The following is a 20,983-nucleotide window of genomic DNA, read 5'->3' on the forward strand; positions in this document are numbered from 1 at the left end:
CCACCGGGGATATTTCAGATCCTAACTTCCTGCCGTTTCAGGAAACAACACATGTACATAGTCACAATGTACCATATCTTTTGTATTGAAGAATCTAATGAGCCTGCATAAAAGTCATTGTGAAGGAAAGAGGTGCAGGGTCAGCTGTGACATCACCTGTGATTGGTAGGATAAGGCTGGTTTCATTCAGAAAAGTGGGATGATTTTTTTTTTATCACTTATTATCCATATAAAGACCGTATATGATCCACAGCTGCTATTAACCATTTACAGGACCATTTAGAGTTTTCCTATGTTACAGAATTGCACCGTATCCGTAAAAATAGGATGCTGTACTGTGGCCGCATCTCATCTGATTTACGGAAGAAGCTAGTGCACGCACACACAGATTGGGTCAGTGAAAAAAATTGCTCATCTGCCCTGTCTCATTGAATAACATTGGTCCGAGTGATATCCGTCATGTAAGTGAGCCCTAACCCTTCCTCTGATGATAATGAGTCTGCTGAAAGCTCTTCTTGAAAGCACAGAAAATGTGACTCTAAAAAAGTCGAAGTTGCCAGCTTAAAAATTACAAGATTACTTTTTTTTTAATTAAAGACAGCGATTTGAAAGGAAAAATTTTTTTTAAATACAGTTAGCATAAAAACCACATGAAAGGCCATTTTTCCTTTTAAAGAGAACTTGTCACTTGCTTTAAATAAATATTTTTTCCTTACCTGATCTAAACGCCGCTGTTCTCCTGAATCCGGTGTTTTATTTTTTCTTTTGTTCCTGCGTCACTTCCTTTCTAATATAAGGTCCTCTATTTCATGTCTGTTAATCTAGTCTTTTTTTGCCAAGTGGGTGTGGTCATCAACTCTTCTATATGGGAGACTTATGGAGGACCATGCCCAGTTGGCTAAAACAAAGAGAAACAAGGGTCAAATCTCAGGAATGGAGAGGCGCAGGAACAAAATAAACAAAGATCACCAGATTCAGCGGCATTTACAGCAGGGGAGAAAAAAAAAACATTTTAAGGGCAAGTAACAACTACTCTTTAAAGGGAATCTGTCACCTCATTTTTCCGATATGAGATGCGGCCGACGCCATTGGGGGCTTATCTACAGCATTCTGTAATGCTGTAGATAAGCCCCCAATGTAACCTGAAAGATAAGAAAAACAAGTTAGATTATACTTACCGGGGGGCGGGGCGGTGGGTGTCGCGGTTCGGGTCCTCCCATCTTCATATGATGATGTCCTCCTCCTTGCTTCTCCCTTGGCTCCTGCGCAGGCATACTTTGTCTGCCCCGTTGAGGGCAGAGTAAAGTACTGCAGTGCGCAGGCGCTGGGAAAGGTCCTAGAGGTCCGGCGCCTGCGCACTGGAGTACTTTACTCTGCCCTCAACGGGGCAGACAAAGCACGCCTGCGCAGGAGCCACGCCAGAAGTAAGGAGGAGGACGTCATCGCTAGAAGATGGAAGGTGCCGGACCGCAACACCCACCGGACCGGACCACCCCGGGTGAGTATAATCTACGGTAACTCACTTTTCTTATCTTTCAGGTTTCATTGGGGGCTACAGAATGCTGTAGATAAGTCCCTGACGGCGGTGGCGGAAAAATGAGGTGACAGATTCCCTTTAATGAAGTCTGTTTCCTGATTCAGTGTAAGAATTCCCCTGTGTGCAAACCACAATGAATGCAAGAGCCAACGAAACCTACGCAGACCGCAAACCCCCATCAATCACAACCCCATTAGCATCATCAATTATTCATGAACGTAGTATATACAATGAAGTGCGCGAACGCCGCACATGTCCCCAGACCTATACCATGAAGCTCCGGGGCTCTAGAGCAAATTCTGCACATGCCCCACTTACCATTTCTAGCCCCCTGGCGTCCTATTATGTGGGGAAAGAGAAATTTAGGATCCTTTAGACATTTGGATCTGGTGCAATTTTTCAATTGATAGCCTCTGTTCTGCAAAAATCCCGATTAACCCCTATACAAGCCCTTCAAAGCAGCCTTTTTATATCGTGTGTATAATTATAAAATAACAGTAAATTATTTTTTTTTTAAAAATCATAAAAAATGTATATTTAATTTTACAGTCAATGATATAATACTGCACTTGCGAGAAGTTAATAAATACATAGATACTTTGCATTTACACAACCACAGAAAACACACACTATCTAAATCCATATCCTGATATGTAAGAGCACTTGATTCATCAAAGCAATGAGAGCAATACCTTCTGGAGGTAGAGCACTACAGACACCAATGGAGGGGAGGTATTAATTTGCAGGGGATGGGGGCTGGTAATGTCATGCTACACACAATGGGGGGCGCTGTGGACATCTCACAAGCAGCATATAGGGCTTTGTATCATGAGTTGCTTTTTTTTTTGGTATTATGTATTTTCGAAACACTGAGCAGCTTTACAGAAGGATTACTCAGTCTCACAGACAAGCCATAAGTGATTATAGCAGGGGATGCCTTATTGTGAGCCTCTTTAACCCTTTCAATTGCAGATGGGAATCTGATTTTTACATTTATATAACATTCGGTCCTTACATAACCCACTCGTTAGTTTGAGGAACAAGGGTTGAAATCATGGTGAAGCTTGATGACATCTGGAGGGATAATAATAAATGCAAGGCAGATAGTTACAATGGGGGGTTTCATCATGATTTTACTTAACAGAGCAGTTGGATTTTTTTTAAAAAATTTTGCAGTTATATTAAATTAAAGAAAAATGTGATGCTCATGGCAAGCAACAGGACCAGGCTAGATGATAAAAGAAAGTGTACAGGAGAAAAAAAAATGGAATATTTTTCTTCTGCACCAGTTTCAAGAATTCCTCCAATACTATATGAACTATTACTGTATGAGATTAAATATATTATTTATGAGAGTGTGTTACCATGACCAACCTGTAGATAAGATATGCCTGGATATCTCAGTAAAGTGCTTAAATCAATGTCTACATGGCAATAAAACAATAATGTCGTCCCCATATATAAAACGCACAAACTCTCACATAACTTTAATATAGGTACACTATAGCGTCATCATAATTTACTTATTTGAAATGTATGGGAAGGAGTGATGGCGCCAAATGATAATATATCACTATGACCAGACATGACTCGGTCAACAAGAGAAACATTGGTTTAATGGAACCCATTTGGCATGGAGGGGTTAATTTTGTGGAGTGAAATCTCAGTGTCACAGTCCAGCTCACACATCGAACTGGTGACCACCTCAACGTTCGCAGACGTTTGCGAGATCTGAGACATGCGGTCAAAAGTCTCATCGTTTTCGTCAATACAGTCCACCACGTTGGGTATCATGTTGACATAGGCTGTCACAATATCCTTGTGGAATATGGTATCCTGGTTGTAGGATATTAACTCGTTGCTGATATTGACCGTTTCAACAGGTGTGGTAGAACACCAATGTCCACATCCTAGTAGACTGGAGAAGACCTTGCGGAAATCAGCATTAAAAGCATAGATGATGGGGTTCAAAGAAGAGTTAGCCCAACCAAACCAGACAAAAATGTCAAATGTGGTCTCACTGACACAAGGCAGTCCAGCTTGGGGGTCTCCAGGTGGCCTGTCACAGAAAGGAACCATGCAATTCAAGATAAAAAATGGTAACCAGCAACACACAAATACCCCCATGATCACAGACAGGGTTTTTAAAACTTTTGTCTCCTTCTTGATGGAAGTTTTCAGGCTACTATGGTGGGTTCTGCTACAGTCAATACGATTGCTCCTACAGCTCTGGGCATGTTCTGCTGCTCTTTCCAAGGTAGATATCCTCCTGATCTGGATCTGTGCGATCCTGTAGATCCTGGTGTAGGTGACAATCATAATAGCTACTGGTATGTAAAAACTGATCAGGGAGGAAGAGATTGCATACGTCCTATTCAGGCTGGAGTCACAGTTTTCTGCAGTCTGGTTGTTAATGTCTGGAGGAGGCTTTCTATCTCTGTGCCAGTTTAGCTGAACGGGTATAAAGGAAATCAAGACAGACAAAGTCCAGGCAGCACTGATCATCAGCAGTGCCACCTTTTGGGTCATCTTCCTTTCGTATCTAAAGGGGCTGGAGATTGCCCAGTACCTGTCCACACTGATGACACACAGGTTGAGGATGGAAGCTGTGGAGCACATGATGTCAAAGGCCACCCAGATGTTGCAGAACTCTCCAAATGGCCAGTGACCTGCGACTTCTGCTACAGCTTTCCAAGGCATCACCAAGAGGGCCACCAGAAGATCAGAGACAGCCAAAGACACAATGAAAATGTTGGTGACTCTGTTACGTAAGTGTCTAAATCTCATGACAGCTGTACATACCAAGATGTTACCGAAGAGGGTCCACAAGATGAGTAGGGACAGAAGGCTCCCTGTGATTATCTGTCCTGCCACCAGTTCCCTTCTCTGCTGAACTTCTTGGAAGAGGCTCCTATTCACTAACATCTCCGGATGCTTTACGCACGGTTACTCCTCTCCAAGCTGAAATTGGGGGACCATAGAAGAACCCATAGTGCCACCCTGGCAGGATGGGCAGCAGGACAAGTCCCCTCCATGTAGGAGCAGTTCTTCTAGCCCCCTGCGTTGTCTTCTTCTCTGGAGAGCTTGCAGTCTATGCTCAGAGCTGTGTGTATGGCACAGCTGCAGCCAGCAACCCAGCTGGAGACACACCAGCTCCCAGATCCTGGTGCCTTCATAGACATTATTACCCAGAAGCTTGCAATCCACTTGTCTGCTCTCAGACTTCTTCTCTTCTGTTGCTCTCAGACCTTAGAAACTTCTGATATCCATCCAACCTGAAAAGTCCAGTTTTCAGGAGGCACATTCTGGAGCACATTTCATAGACTCCTTTGCATCCAAGCCTTTTAATCTCCTCTGCAGCAGTCTCATCATTAACCCTCTCTTTGTAGTGTAGCAGCAGGCACTGGCACAGTGAGAAAACACCTGCCTTGTGGGTCTGGTGGATGGTAATAAATTCCTCAGCACGTCACTCCAGATGCAGCCAGCCCCAAGTGAGACATGAAGGAAGGACATATTGATGCCTTCAGGCCACCCACTGCCTACACACAATGCTGGGCTATTTTCTGCCTCCTATCAAAGTGTCTCCATCACTCATTTTATTTTTATCCAGGTTTTATGTAGTAATGGCATTATCGCATCGCACATAATAAAGCTTATCTATGGCAAACACATTATTGTGCTCCCTGGCCATCTATGACTCAACACCCTCTTTGTACACACAGTGTATTGACTGTTGCGTGGCTATTTTCTGCTGCCTGTGACCTAAAACCTTCTGAACCTATCAAGATCACTAGTATTTTCCACTTCAATATCGCCAGTAAAACATTTCATCTGCACAGAAAAAAAGGGCAAAGAAAATCTATATACAGAAAGGCAAAAGTGATAGCATACTGCATCCATACAGTGATACATACGCACCCCGCTGTACAGTCACATGTACATGCTGCAGCTTTTTATACAGACAGGATGACAGTAATACCTATATAGCACCTTAGTTCCTGTACATGCAGTGGTGGTGGGGGAACTGTAAGTCCCAGCATTGCATATTGGCATCTGATCTATAGAGATGCAGGTAATAATATCACATATTTATTGTATTACAATCACTAGTATAAGTCCCAGCATTAACTGATTTGTCTAGATATTAACCACATGTTTATTATTCAGATATTATGTAGTATCGACTTTGGGCTGATCCAGACCACTGTGTTTTTGGTCAGAGAGTGACCCGACAAAACATTGGATGGCCAATGATAGCCTATGGGACCATGCACATGTCTGATTTTTTTTCCTGGGACCGAGACTGTCTGAAGAAAAAATGGCAGAATGCACGAGTTGCATCCGATCATCGGATCGCAGTGAGTCTGTGGAAAAAAAATCGGACTGCACTCGGATGACATCTGAGTGCAGCTCAATTTTCACTGACAGAATGAAGAAGATGGGGAACTTTTTATTTCCACCTTTTCTACATCAATCGGAGCATGCTATGCTCACACTCCGATCAATCGCCGATCAGCTTGTGTTAGCATAATCGGAACGATTTTCTCAGATGAGACAAAATAAGGTTGTGTGACTCTATCCTTAGAGAAATAAATACATTATTATTATTGATGAGCAAACTTGCTTGTTTATTAGGCAATCCCCGCATGTGTTGCAGCTGTCGACCAGCCGTGAGACATGCAGCCGCGGGGACTCGAACATACTTCCGACAGGTATGTCCATCCACCCAGCTCTCCTGCTCTCCTGCTGTCTGTCTATGAAGGACACACAGTGCATCACCCAGCTTTGCACATAGACTTGCCTCTGCACCTAGCATTCACATGGTATGCCTTTCAGCTAACCCCAGCTTACCCCAGTGTTATTTATGACCTTGTTTACTCTGGCTTGATCATATACATCTGGTCCACTCTTAATTGTCTGACCAAAATGAGCAGAGACCACTCCTCTCTGCTTCACACCTGACTGCACTTAGTTGTACATATATTGCAGAGCACAAGTCTGCATAGACTTCAGTCTGCATTGTGATTGCTATAAGTGTGTGCTAGAAGTGTGAAGATTAATTTAAGAATTAAAACCAGAATAGAACCAGAAGGGAACTGAAGGTAACTGGACACAGTCACTGTAAACAATGTTTCTGTTTGTTATCACTTTCACCCCAATAATCCTTCACTTTCTGCTAATTCCCCTAATCCCTACTCCTAGTAAGGAACTGTTCATCTCTTCTTCAATCCTCCCCATCCACCTCACCTCCGCCTCAAAACTGTTCCTTAACATACAATCCTCTGTCTCCAAACACAGACAGCCCCCTCATTCCCTCTCCTGCTCCCACCTGCTAACACTTTCTCTGCTCCTTCTCACTGCTGGCGATATCTCCCCAAATCCTGGTCCTCCTCACCACATTCCCACAGTCATTTCTACCTCCCATCCACACTCTATCACAACCTTCCGTAACCTCTCCAACCTTATACCCATTCACCCAGCCCCCGCTTCCCCAGTCCCACTAACAGGAGCTCTGTGGAACGCTCGCTCTGTCTGCAACAAGCTTTCCTACATCCATGATCTTTTTGTTACTACCAAACTCTCCTTCCTCGCCATCACCGAAACCTGGCTCACCCCTTCTGACACAGCCTCTCCTGCTGCACTTTCGTATGGCGGCTTCCACCTTTCTCACACCCCCCGCCCCAGCAGCAAACATGGTGGAGGAGTTGGTTTTCTCCTGTCAGATACCTGCTCCTTCACCCCAATCCCACTGCCACCCTCTGTTACCCTCCCTTCCTTTGAGGTGCACTCTGTGCGCATCTACTCCCCCTCCAACCTCCAACTGGCTGTCATCTACCGCCCCCCAGGGCCAGCCACCACCTTCTTTGACCACTTCACCACCTGGTTACTTCATTTTCTTTCCGCGGACATCCCTACTATCATCATGGGCGACTTCAACATCCCCATCGACACTTCCCTCTCAGCTGCCACTAAACTTCTATCTCTCACTTCCTCCTTCGGCCTCACTCAATGGTCTTCTACAGCCACCCACAAAGATGGCCACACACTGGACCTCATCTTCACCCGCCTCTGCTCCCTATCTAACCTCTCTAACTCACCTCTTCCTCTCTCTGACCACAACCTGCTCACATTCTCTTCCCTCTTCACTCCATGTCTACAATCCCCACCCCACAAACTTTCACACCCTCGCAGGAATCTTAAACACCTTGACCTACACTCATTCTCTGAATCCCTCCTCCCTCTTACAGATATAAGTTCCTTACACAATGCGGATGACGCTGCCGCTCTATATAACACCACAATAGCTGTAGCTTTGGAATCCGCTGCCCCACTTACACATACCAAAACTCGCAAAATCAACAGACAGCCCTGGCACACCAGCCTGACCAAAGAGCTGAGGCGAGCTTCCAGGGCTGCTGAGCGCAGATGGAAAAGATCCCACTCCAACGAGCACTTCATCGCATTCAAACAGTCCCTCACTACTTTCAAGACCACACTCGCCACAGCTAAACAAACCTACTTCTCATCTCTCATATCCTCCCTGTCTCACAACCCTAAACAGTTATTCAACACCTTCAATTCTCTCCTCCGCCCCCCAGCACCTCCTCCCTCCCCACTCATCTCAGCTGAAGACTTTGCCTCATTTTTCAAGCAGAAAATTGATAACATCAGGGACAGTTTTGGTCAACAACCCCCAGAGCCCTTCCTCCCGACTTCCCAGCCCTCCACCTTCAAAACCAACTTCTCCACCATTACAGAAGATCGACTCTCCACTCTACTCTCAAGATCACATCTCACCACCTGTGCACTCGACCCGATCCCATCCCACTTCATCCCAAACCTCACCACAGTCTTCATCCCAACCCTAACCCATCTCTTCAACCTGTCACTAACAACTGGTGTTTTCCCCTCAAGCTTTAAACATGCCTCCATCACACCTATCCTCAAAAAGCCCTCTCTTGACCCATCCTCTGTATCTAGCTATCGCCCTATATCACTTCTCCCATACGCCTCCAAGCGACTGGAACAACACGTCTACCTTGAACTGTCCTCCCATCTCTCTTCTTGCTCCCTCTTCGACCGCTTACAATCTGGCTTCCGGTCACACCACTCCACTGAAACTGCCCTTACTAAGGTCACCAATGACCTCTTAACTGCCAAGAGCAAGCGACACTACTCTGTCCTCCTCCTCCTGGACCTGTCGGCTGCCTTTGACACAGTGGACCATTCCCTATTATTACAGACCCTCTCATCCCTCGGCATCACAGACTTGGCCCTCTCCTGGATCTCATCATACCTAACAGACCGGACATTCAGCGTCTCCCACTCACACACCACCTCCTCACCTCGCCCCCTATCTGTCGGAGTCCCACAAGGTTCAGTCCTTGGGCCCCTGCTGTTCTCTATTTACACCTTTGGCCTGGGACAGCTCATAGAATCTCATGGCTTTCAGTATCATCTTTATGCTGATGACACACAGATCTACATCTCTGGACCAGATATCACCTCCCTACTAACCAGAATCCCTCAATGTCTGTCCACTATTTCATCCTTCTTCTCCACTAGATATCTGAAACTCAACATGGACAAAACAGAACTCATCATCTTTCCCCCATCTCACGTGACCCCCCCTACGAACCTATCAATTACAGTAAATGACTGCCCACTCTCCCCAGTCCCACAAGCTCGCTGCCTCGGAGTAATCCTTGACGCTGATCTCTCCTTCAAACCACATATCCAAACCCTTTCCACTTCCTGCCGACTTCAACTCAAAAATATTTCACGCATCCGTTCATTCCTCACCCAAGAATCTGCAAAAACCCTAGTCCATGCCCTCATCATCTCTCGCCTTGACTACTGCAACCTCATGCTCTGTGGCCTCCCCTCAAACACTCTCGCACCCCTCCAATCTATTCTAAACTCTGCTGCCCGACTAATCCACCTGTCCCCCCGCTATTCCCCAGCTTCTCCCCTCTGTCAATCCCTTCACTGGCTCCCAATTGCCCAGAGACTCCATTACAAAACCCTAACCATGACATACAAAGCAATCCACAACCTGTCTCCTCCATACATCTGTGACCTCGTCTCCCGGTACTTTCCTGCACGCAACCTCCGATCCTCACAAGATCTCCTTCTTTACTCCCCTCTTATCTCCTCTTCCCACAATCGCATACAAGATTTCTCTCGCGCATCACCCCTACTCTGGAACTCTCTACCACAACATATCAGACTCTCACCTACCATCGAAACCTTCAAAAAGAGCCTGAAGACCCACCTCTTCCGACAAGCCTATAACCTGCAGTAACCATCGATCGACCAAACCGCTGCACGACCAGCTCTACCCTCGCCTACTGTATTATCACCCATCCCTTGAAGATTGTGAGCCCTCGCGGGCAGGGTCCTCTCTCCTCCTGTACCAGTTATGACTTGTATTGTTTAAGATTATTGTACTTGTTTTTATGTATACCCCTCCTCACATGTAAAGCGCCATGGAATAAATGGCGCTATAACAATAAATAATAATAATACTTTTCGAGCATGTAGAAGACACTCAGTTAGAACACGAGCATGCTAATTACTGTATATTGTATTTCTGGATAGAAGGTAGAACTGTAAGTCCCAGCTACATAATACTATAGATTGATCTTCAGTTCAGTATGAGACTGGAAAGCAAATTCTTAATGACACCTCATTTTACTCAACAGTGCATCTCTTCAGAGGAGAGGCATTCCGCAAGGCGTCAGTGCAGGGATGGCAGCTTGATGTTTTTATTTTTTATAGACAGCTCATCAAAAAAATAACAGACAGACAACATTTATAAAGGTCACATTGAAAAACCCTAATAAATCATTAAGATTGTACGAGATCAATGTGTACAGCTGGTAATTATGATATCAACACATTCTCTATATTCACTGTTAACTGTAAATTGAAAAGTCTTTATAACATATGTAGGTTTCTCCAGCTTAAAAAAAATCAGATACATCCATTTTTTTTACAGATACAGTAGAAAGCAAAAGTGCCCTAGTTCTATGGACTGTCCAGGAAGTTCTGGACAGTTGACAACCCTGTGATAGAACTGTAAGTCCCAGCATGCCCTAGCACATTTGTATAGTGTACAATGCAGGGAAACCAAATGTATTAATCAGGGACATATTTAGAGGAGCAGGAGGGGCATTTGCCCAGGGTACAGTCAGCAGGGCGCACCGCTGGGCCGCTTACTGTGGTGGCCTGAGGTGTCTCCCTGGTGGCTGCATTCTGCGCCCTCCCCCATAGAGAGGGTTCACCATTCTCTGAGCCGGCTGTCAAGCTGACAGCCAGCTCAGAGAATGTGCAGACAGCCAGCTCCCAGTGATCAACTGTACTTGCATCTTTCACCCTGCTGACATCACTCCTCAGCGCTGCGTAGGTGGCAGAAGTTTGGTGTGGTAAATGCTTAAATGGAGCTGAAGACACTGATGATTTATTGTAATTAGGTGAAGGGGAAGAAATTTGAGTACATAGTATAGGGAGAGAGGGTGGCAGGAGTGTATGTGGACACAGTATGGGGAGCGAGGGGGGATGGGTGCAGACAGTATAGAGAGCAAGGGGAAGAGTGTATGTAAGACACAGTATGGGGAGCAAATGGGAGGAAGAAATTGGAGGATACAGTATGGGGAGTGAGGGGGTTGGGAGAGGACACAATAATGGAAGGGATGGGTGTGGACAGTATGGGGAGAGGGGGAAAGTATATGCAGACACAGTATGGCGAGTGAAGTGGGAGATTTGAGGGCACAATATGGGGAGCAAGTAGGAAATGGGTGCGGACACAGTATGGGTAGTGAGGAGCGAATGGGTGTAAACACAGTATAGAAAGTGAGGGGTAGAAATTTGAGGACAGCATGGGGAACGAGAGGGTAAAATTGAGGACACAGTATGGAGGATGAGGGGGAATGAATGCAAACACAGTATGAGGAGCAAAGGGGGATGAGTGCGGACACTGTATGGGGAGCAAGGGGAGATGGGTGCGAACATAGCGTGGGAGTGAGGAGACAGGATGGGTGTGGACACAGTATGTGGAGCTAGGGGGATGGGTTGGGTGTGGACACAGTGTGGGGTGAGAGGGGAGAATGGGTAGACACAGTATAGGGAGCAAGTGGGGAGAAATTTGAGTACAGTATGGGGAACAAGAGGGTAAATTTGAGGACACTGTCTGGGGAGCAAGGTGAGGAATACATGCGGACACAGTATGAGTAGTGAGGGAGGAGATGGGTGCGACACAGTATGGGCAGCAAGGGTGTATGGGTGTGAACTCAGTATGGGGAGCTAGGGGGCATGAGTGCGAAAACAGTATGGGGAATAGGGGGATGTGTCAGGAGACTATTCAGAGAAATATTGAGAGGAGACAGTACGGGATGAGAAAAATGTTAGGAAGTACAGAATACAGACTGGGTAGTGTGAGGGGGTGGAATGGAGAGTGGGAATCCTGGTGGGACAGAGTGATGCCGCAGCAAGGAGGGGACAGTATGCCGAAGAAAAGGAGTGTGATGAGGTAGCACAGTATAGAGCCTGGGCACAGGGGGGACACAGTATGAGAGGACTGTGTCAGAATGGGGCCCAGCAGAGAAAGGAGAAAGCAGTGAGGAGGACATGTATCATGAGAGAGGGACAGTGCAGGGAACACAATGAAGAGCAATTATCAGGGGTACAGCGTAGGGCAGATATTTTTATTCAGGAGCATTATAATGACGCTGCTATTTTCAAGGGGATGTGCTGCACAAGACTGGAAAACATGGAAATCTGCAGAAACAAGCTGTGGCTGTGTAAAGTCATCACGGCATGTGGACAATATGAATTAATTAAAGAAAGTTAGTAACTCTAATCAGGGACAATATCATCTGTAAGGCACCTGGATGTAAATCTTTAGTTGTGATACTAATTCTCATCAGTACTGTGGTTCCTGTATGGTCTGCAGTCTGATGATGACTGATATTAAAAACTCCCAGTATCTACTTACCATTGTTAAGGACTCATTGGAAGTTATAGGTTCATGTGATAAAAATGTATATGGGACTGATCTGACATTAAAATTGATGTACTATGTACTGATGGTGATCCTGGTGATGTATTCCTGTACTGATGGAGGTTCTTGGGGTGCATTCCTGTACTGATGAGGGATTAGATGCTGTGTTTCTGTACTGATGGAGGTTCTAGTGATGTAACAATCCATGACTTATAAGATTAAGTGATACATGGCTATGTTAATAAAGTGTTATGCTGTCTGACAAAGTAAGGGTTTTAAAAAGTTTTGTGATGAGTCTGCAGTCATTCTTTTTGATGAGTCTGCAGGCTTCTGAATTCTGACAGCACACAGTGAGAGAGAGAGAGATCACAAAACTGCAAGTATAGATTTGCATGCATGCGGTCGCATGCTGACTAGACATGTGTAGCCTCGCTCAATGAAAATGAATTGTGTGAGGCCAGACTATTTCCCGAAGTATACATATCACATACTTGACACAGACCGGTCCTGTGATCAATTTTGCTGCTTCAGATCAACAGAGCAGCTCTATCTTTTCTTCAACGATGCCTCACTGCTGATGTCATGCTGATTCACAGTTGGCTCCCCGCAGTTATGCAGCTGGCTTTCAATCATCAAAACATAGGCAGTCACACCCCATGCTCTGTTGATGTGGTCACTGGAAGCCACAGGAGTGATCCGACACTGCTCTGAGCTGTCAGAGATCTGTATCGGGCGCTACAGGCATGTACCTGCCTGTAATTTTTTTTTCGTCCATAAGAAAAGTAATAAAATAGTCCCAAATAACCCTTTTAAAGGGGATCTGTCAACCCATTTTAGCCCTACCAGCTGCCGGCACCAACATCAGGGGCTTATCTACAGCCTTCTGTAATGCTGTAGATAAGCCCCCGATGTAACCTGAAAGATAAGAAAAAGAGTTAGATTATACTCACCCTGGCGTTCGGTCCGGTCCAATGGGTGTCGCCGTCTGGTCCGGCACCTTCCATCTTCATAAGATGATATCCTCCTCCTTGCTTCTTCCTCAGCTCCTGCGCAGGCGTACTTTATCTGTTGAGGGCAGATCAGAGTACTGCAGTGTGCAGGCGCCGGACCTCTCTGACCTTCCCAGCGCCTGCACACTGCAGTACTTTACTCTGCCCTGAACAGGGCAGATAAAGTACGCCTGCGCAGGAGTCGAAGGAGAAGCAAGGAGGAGGACATGATCGTATGAAGATGGGAGGACCCGGACCGCGACAACCACCTCACCCCACCCCCCGGTAAGTATAATCTAACGTGTTTTTCTTATCTTTCAGGTTACATCGGGGGCTTATCTACAGCATTACAGAATGCTGTAGATAAGCCCCTGATGGCGGTGGCCGCAGCTTATAGGGCTAAAATGGGGTCACAGATTCCTTTTAAATGGGAGTTGAGAACCTGCACATGGAAGCTCTAATAACGCCTGATCACCATATTATTGCAACATATGCACTGCAGTAACTGCAGATGTAACTCTGTCTTATCTGTTGTTGTCTTATCTATTATACCGTAGATTTTGTGCTGTGCAGCAGCTTGCCAATGAGGGACATTTTATCTTTCTCACACAATACACTGTACGTCTTTACAGGAGCAGTCAGCAAGTTATTATAGGGGCAGAACTCGTATTCTCATCACATCCTAATGGTCTTGTTCTCTTGTCGTTTCCGGTTCTTTATTATATAGTACTTCATAGGCAGCACTGGACATATCACCTGTAGGCAGAGAAGAGGAGATTTTAATTATAGATTAAAGCCTTAAAGTGAATTAAGCTGGAGTATGATGCCCCTAACTTAATAAGAGGTGCACACCACTTAATAATTTGGATTTACATATAGAAAAAGTTAAAATCCATGAACGCAGATATCAATTTGTACTTTAATTTAAACCAATTTCCGGCATAAATTAAAGTAAATTTTCTGCTGCTGGCCAAACCTCCTCCTAAGAAATCTCACTCCCTTTTTTGCTATTGTAAATTGGTGATAGGGGTACAGTTGTAGGTGCCAAGCCATATGGAGGGAATTTATCACGAAATTAGGGCAGCATTTTAGAGTAAAAATAAAAGAAGTTGTTTTTCATGGCAGACACAATAAAGCAATAGATGGACACCACTGGGAAAAAAAAAGCTCCAATGGTGCGTCAAAGGATGCTCAATGGCTCTGTCGCGGTACTGTCTGAATCCCATTTTTCTTGGCAGAAATACTGGAAACAATAAAGGCATGCACTTAGATTTGCAACTCTTTCATGGCAGAATGCTGAGTCAAAGCCTTTAATAAGACCCCCATCCGCATCAAGGTCGCCACCCATTACGTACCCCATTGAGATAGTCGACACCTATAAGTACCTTGGTGTGATCCTCAATAATAAGCTTGACTGGGCCCATCTCTTGGATGCAGTGTACAGGAACGGCCAAAGCAGGCTTTATCTGCTCAGAAGGCTGAGAGCCTTCGGAGTTAGGGGGGCGCTCCTCGCATCCTTCTTCAACTCTGTTGTGGCTTCAGTCATCTTCTTTGGTGTGGCGTGCTGGGGTAGTGGCATATCAACCAGGGACAGGAATAGGCTGTCCCTGTACTTATTAGAAGGGCCAGCTCTGTCCTGGGATGCCCCCTTGATCCAGTTCAGGAAGTAGGCGACAGGAGGATACTGGCCAAGGTGAGCTACATGGTGCAGAATGATTTCCATCCCATGCATGAGACTGTGACAAAGATGTGCAGCACTGTCAGTGACCGGCTACTTCATCCTAAATGTGAGAGGGAGCGCTATCGAAAGTCCTTCCTTCCTGCTGCAGTTAGGCTGTATAACCAGCACTGTCCAAAACGGAGAACGACCCAAACAGTGAACCGATAGATCCAAAGTTGTGATACTCCGGTTATATCTTTTTTTTTTTCGTATATGTACCTACCTACTGTCAATGTAATGCCTTTATGCATCTGTATCTGTACTTGTTCCTGCCTTGCTGCTGTAATGCTCTGAATTTCCCCATGGTGGGACGATTAAAGGATTATCTTATCTTATCTTATGCCTAAAACCATGAAAGGCTTTCAAGATATATGGCTGTGCTCTCGTGATAGAGAGCAACTTTGTGGTGGGCATCTCACAACACTTCAACCCATTCAGTGTCTTCCCTCTCCAGCACTCAGTGGTTAATTATCATAAATAATCATAATTTAATTATACTATTCACTATTAAATGTTCATGTAGAGTTTTCGTTTGGCACACTCCATTCCCTGAGCAAAAGCAAAGATAATATATCACATCAGCTCACTCCATCCAGGTATCGTTCAATCTAATAAGAGTGCAGTGCACAAACAGAGACCACGGGGTTAGGAGACCTCCGGGGTTAAATTTATCAGGTAGAAGGTAGGAAGATATCCAGCTGGAAAGTAATATAAAACATTATTTATTAGAAATTATTAAAATATCAAAATGGAAAAATTAAAAATAAACACACTAGGCCTATGCGTTTCGAGCATTAAGGCTCTTAATCAGATTTAGAGCCTTAGTGCTTGAACGTGTAGGCCTAGTGAGTTTTCAATTTTTAGTTTTTTTTATATAGTTACTAATGAATATTGTTTTTATAGTCCTTTCCACTGCAGTTGCTGGATGTCTTCCTGCCTTCTACACTCCATTCCCTACATGCTATCTATAGGCACAGGCCTGCTTGCCTATAATTATGGCAAGATTTATAATGGATGATGTTTCCTTTTTTTTTTAACCCCTGTCCTCTATAAGTTGTACTATTATACGGTCTTCAAATATCAATATTTAAAAGACCCCCAAGTGTATGCTCCATAGAGTATGGTGCCCAAATAACATTTCCATTCTGTAAAAACTATACTGCCATACCATACTCTGAAAAATGTAATATATTGTACTGTAGCTAAATAACAGTACCACAAAAGTTAATGCTGCAATACCAAGCTCAAATAATACCAACAAATAGTGATCTAGTGACAAAGTAACAATGGTCAGTAAAATAGCTTGAGTAGTCAGTGCTTGGGGCAATTCAAGTATTTTGCCACCCAGTGAGTAATTATGCTCCTTAAAAGAAATTATGCCCTCTGAATGTCCCATTTAGAAATTATTAATGTATTTTAGTGCCCCCTTAAAAGGTAATATTAACTTTTACACTCCAACACCCACACAAAAAAAGTTTATACTCACCAAATCCAAGAGACCATCCACTTGTTCCCTATGTAGGGTTGAGCAGGTTCTCAGGATGCAGTGACGAGACACTAGACAAGGTATGACTTGTGAAATCAACTTTTATAACTTGGAGCCGCTGGGGCTATGCTGAACAAGTAACAGGGGTAACAACAATCTGTTCTCGCAGGGACTCAACAAAATAAACAATACTTTTCTTATATTCAATGTGACTAAGGCCTCTTTCACACTTCAGTTTTTTGTGTCAGTTACAATCCGCCAAAAAGGCGGAGAAGCGGATCCGTTTTTAACTGATGTGAACGGATGCCACAGGATCCGTTTTTTGACGGATCCGCAAAATGAGGAAATTTAAAGGAACCGCTGGTCGGGAAGGGGAGGGGGAGAGAGAGAGAGAGAGATTTTTTTTTGTCCGGCACCCAAACAGAATTTCGGGTTAAATCAGTGTCTGGAGGATCCGCCGGCCAAAAAAACGTTGCAAGCTCTGTTTGGAAATCTTTGAGGATGTTAACGGACAGCAACATTATGGCGGATCCTCACAAAAACGGATGCAACGGACGGCAATCCGTCAAAATCCGCCAATAATGGAAGTCAATGGGGAAAAAAACGGATCCTCAAAAGAAAATTGCGGATCCGCTTTTTTCAAAACCTGGCGGATTGTGACTGATTGTAAAAAACTGAAGTGTGAAAGAGGCCTAACCCGGCTAGTCCGGGCGTCGAGGGCCACGTATGGCCCAAACTATGGGTCCTTATTTCCTATAGTTCACTTATCCTGCCAGATGTCGCTCGGGTTCACAGGTGCGGCCACTTAGAGGTCGCTGAATGCGGCTGCCTTGACGTCTCGTTGTCCCGGGAAGATTTGAGCTTGACAGGCCCTGAAGAAACTGTGCTGATGGGACACAACATGCCCTGAATGATCTATGCTGGTGGGGCACAACGGGTCTTGAAGACTCTGTGATGGTGGGGCACAACAGGCCCTGAAGACTCTGTGCTGGTGGGGCACAACAGGTCCTGAAGACTCTGTGCTGGTGGGGCACAACAGGCCCTGAAGAATCTGTGCTGGTGGGGGTTTCAGGATGTCTTTTACTGGCTCTCGTCTCACAGTGCAGTGATGACGCAGTTCCCCAAATGACGTTCGGCCGGCCTCTGCTCAGGGTCCCCTTGTAGACGGGACGTGGGCCTCTATTGCCGCCTATGGCGAGGTGGCGTCCACTGAGGCCGGTGATGGCAGGGCTGCAGCTGTGGATGGAGACAGGGGGGCAGTGTCCAGGCCGCTGCTGCCATTTTACGTGTCATCGCAGCGGCGACTTGAGGTAACGGACCTGTCTCAAAAGAGCGGGGGACTGCGGGCGTGGCGGTGTGCGACCGTGGGCGGGGAGCGGCCTACGGTAAAAGTCTCTCATGCTTCTCTTGTCAGTGAGTGCGTAGCTTTCTCCTCACAGACTCCTGACGGTGTCCCTTACACACACCACTCATCACCCCATCTCCCTCTAAGTCACTCTGCTTCTCTCCTCCTGTCACACTCTCTGCCAACTGCCACCTGAGCTCGCCCCCTCCTCCCTTTGTCCTCGCCCCGCCCCCTGTTGCCCTGACACCTTCAGTCGTGTGTCTCCCTTTGTTGTCCCCCCCAGTGTTGTTCCTTCAGGAACCCTGATGGCGGTCCCCTGGGTTCCGGCCCAATCACTGTCTGGGAGTCCTCCTCCCCACACCTACACAAAGAGCGGGTCAACACAGTCGAAGCAATGCAGTGATGTAATTGGACCTCCTGCAGTGGGATGAGCATATCTTTGAGACTATAGGCCAACATCAACCTACAATCTATTAGACAGGTGCCCGTTCTGGCTTGTGATCCAACTTTATCAGTGTCATATTAACATTGATACAGTTCAACTTGGTGCTCACCTGAAGATCCACGGCACCCATCCAGATGTCCAAGGCTTGGACTTTAGCAATGCCGTCACCTTCACCAATGCCTCTTCTTGGGGTGCAAAATTTCATGAAGAAAAATAATTAGTGGGAGATGAGGAGGAAGAAGAGGAGGATGAGGAAGGGGAAGAAGAGGAGAAAGAGGAAGATTGAGGAGAGAGAAGAAAGAGGAGTAAGAAGAAGAGGAGGAAGGTTAAGAAGAAGAGCAAGAGGAAGATGGAGGAGAGAGAAGTAAAATGAGGAAGAAGGAGAGAAAAGAAAGAGGAGGAATAGAAAGAAGGAGAAGAGAGAGTTGAAAATGGAGGAAGATGAAGAAGGAGAGAGAAAAAAGAGGAGGAAGAGGAAGAAGAGGAGCAAGAGGAAAATGGAGGAGAGAGAGAAGAAAAAAGGAGGAAGAAGGGAAAAGATGAAAGAGGAGGAAGAGGAAGAAGGACGATAGAAAGAAGAAGGAAGAATAAAAAGAATAATAATAAAAAGAAGTTTTGCACCCTCAGAATTTGAGCCTTTGTTGTTCCCCATACCATACCACTGACAATGCTTTACAATTAACATTGTGATCAGTGATGGTTACAAGTAGAGATGAGCGAGTCTTTTATGGATTGGTTTGGTTATGTTAGCCGAACTTCACAATGTTTGCTGAACATGTTTGCCGAACAGTTGGCCAAACATAGCCAAACACCATTCAATTCAATGGGAGGCAAAACCAAATGCATAGACAACACCTTCAGGGGGCCCAAAAGCTGCCAAAACAGCTCAAACTAGAGGCACACACCATGAAAAGTGTCATCAATTAAGCCATCAATTGCGCTATAAATAAGTAATAGAAAAAAATTGATGTAGGTTCCCCTGTATTTTTGATAACCAGCCAGGCAAAGCTGACAGCTGTGGGCTGCAACACTCAGCTGTCAGTGTTGGCAAGACTGGTTATAAAGAATAGAGGAGTCCTGCACTGTTTTTTAAATTATTTAAATAAATAATTTAAAGATGGCATGGAGTCCCAGACATTTTTGACATCCAGCCTTGATAAAGCTGACAGCAGGGGTCTGGTATTCTCAGGCTGGTAAGGCGCCATGGATATTGCACCCCCCATGCTAAAAATAGCAGACCGCAGCATCTATTAAATATGCCAGCTCTGGCGTTTTGCCTGGCTCTTCTCACGTGCCCTGTGGTGGTGGTAAGATGGTGTCATATTTGTGGGGTTGATGTCACCTTTGTATTATCCAGTGACATCAAGCCCAAGCCGGTGGCACTTTTCTATTACTAATCCTATAGTTATATTGTAAATAAACACACAGCTAGAATAAAGTCCTTTATTTGAAATAAAAACAAAATACACTTTTCCTTTTTTATTTCAAAATAGCAAACACAGTTATACTCACCTAACACCCATTGTATTGAAGCCCTTGTCTCCTGCAATAAAATAAAAATAAAAAACAACCATATCCCTCACCTGTCTGTAGTTCTCTCCCACACCATAATCTATGTCTCGGGATAAAGAGTTTTCAACCTGGACACTGCCAAGATATCAATAATAGAGGGTCCCCATGCCATATTTTTTAATTAATTAAATTAATGGTTTTTTAAAAAAAGTGTGGTTCCCCCATTTTTGAAAACCAGCAAAGCTAAAGCAGACAGCTGGGCGCTGTTATTCCACTGAAGCCCTTGTCTCCTTTAATGAAACAAAAATAAAAAACAACCATATTCCTCACCTGTCCGTCACTCTGTCCCACACCATAATCCATGTCTGTGGATAAACATTTTTCAACCTGGATGGTGACAAGATGCGACTATCCAGGTTGAGAACCACTGCCAACGTGAGCACCATTTTCCCACGGCGCTCGCGCTGATGTCAGTGAGTTGATCTGAGTTCATTGGCTGTGAACTCCCAAGATCTTTCTGACAGCACTGTGAGCATGAGGATTTTCTCACACTCGTAGTGACATCAGTCAGGTCATAGAAGTTCACAGGTTGTTCAGTGTCTCTGCAGGATGGCAGGCTGTATAGTCCCAGTCCCATCATGCAACAATGCAGTCTGCCATTTAGATGTAGCAGAGCTAGACCTGCCATGAGACAAATGGATTATTATCTTCTCGGCGTACAGGTAAGGAATATTGTTGTTTGTTATTTTAATTCTGTTACAGGCGTTCATGGTTTATGTGGACTGGGTTCTGACATGAGTATGGTTTAATTTAGGTACATTAAAGGAGTCTTCTGTGTCATTCTTTCAATTAAAGGACGTTATTCTGGATGTGTGTTTATTTACATTGGAACTATAGGATTAATAATGGATAGGTGTCTTATAGATGCCTCTCCATTACTAAACCGT

General features: G+C 45.0%; 1 protein-coding gene across 1 annotated transcript; it reads right to left on the reverse strand.

Annotated features, from left to right (window-relative positions):
* Nucleotides 1-2,644: 2,644 nt before the first annotated feature.
* DRD5 (dopamine receptor D5) lies at nucleotides 2,645-4,961 on the reverse strand. The gene has a single exon (XM_073574483.1). The coding sequence runs from the start codon at nucleotides 4,460-4,462 to the stop codon at nucleotides 3,152-3,154; it is 1,311 nt and encodes a 436-aa protein (XP_073430584.1). The 5' UTR covers nucleotides 4,463-4,961; the 3' UTR covers nucleotides 2,645-3,151.
* Between the last annotated feature and the right edge of the window lie 16,022 nt (nucleotides 4,962-20,983).

Source organism: Dendrobates tinctorius, unplaced genomic scaffold (genome assembly GCF_039654945.1).
Source record: "Dendrobates tinctorius isolate UK_male_01 unplaced genomic scaffold, ASM3965494v1 ptg000039l, whole genome shotgun sequence".
NCBI lineage: Eukaryota > Metazoa > Chordata > Amphibia > Anura > Dendrobatidae > Dendrobates > Dendrobates tinctorius.

What these genes read in the sequence shown, in the direction of transcription:
- DRD5 (XM_073574483.1), bottom strand. Translation starts at nt 4,462, where the DNA reads ATGTTAGTGAATAGGAGCCTCTTCCAAGAAGTTCAGCAGAGAAGGGAA.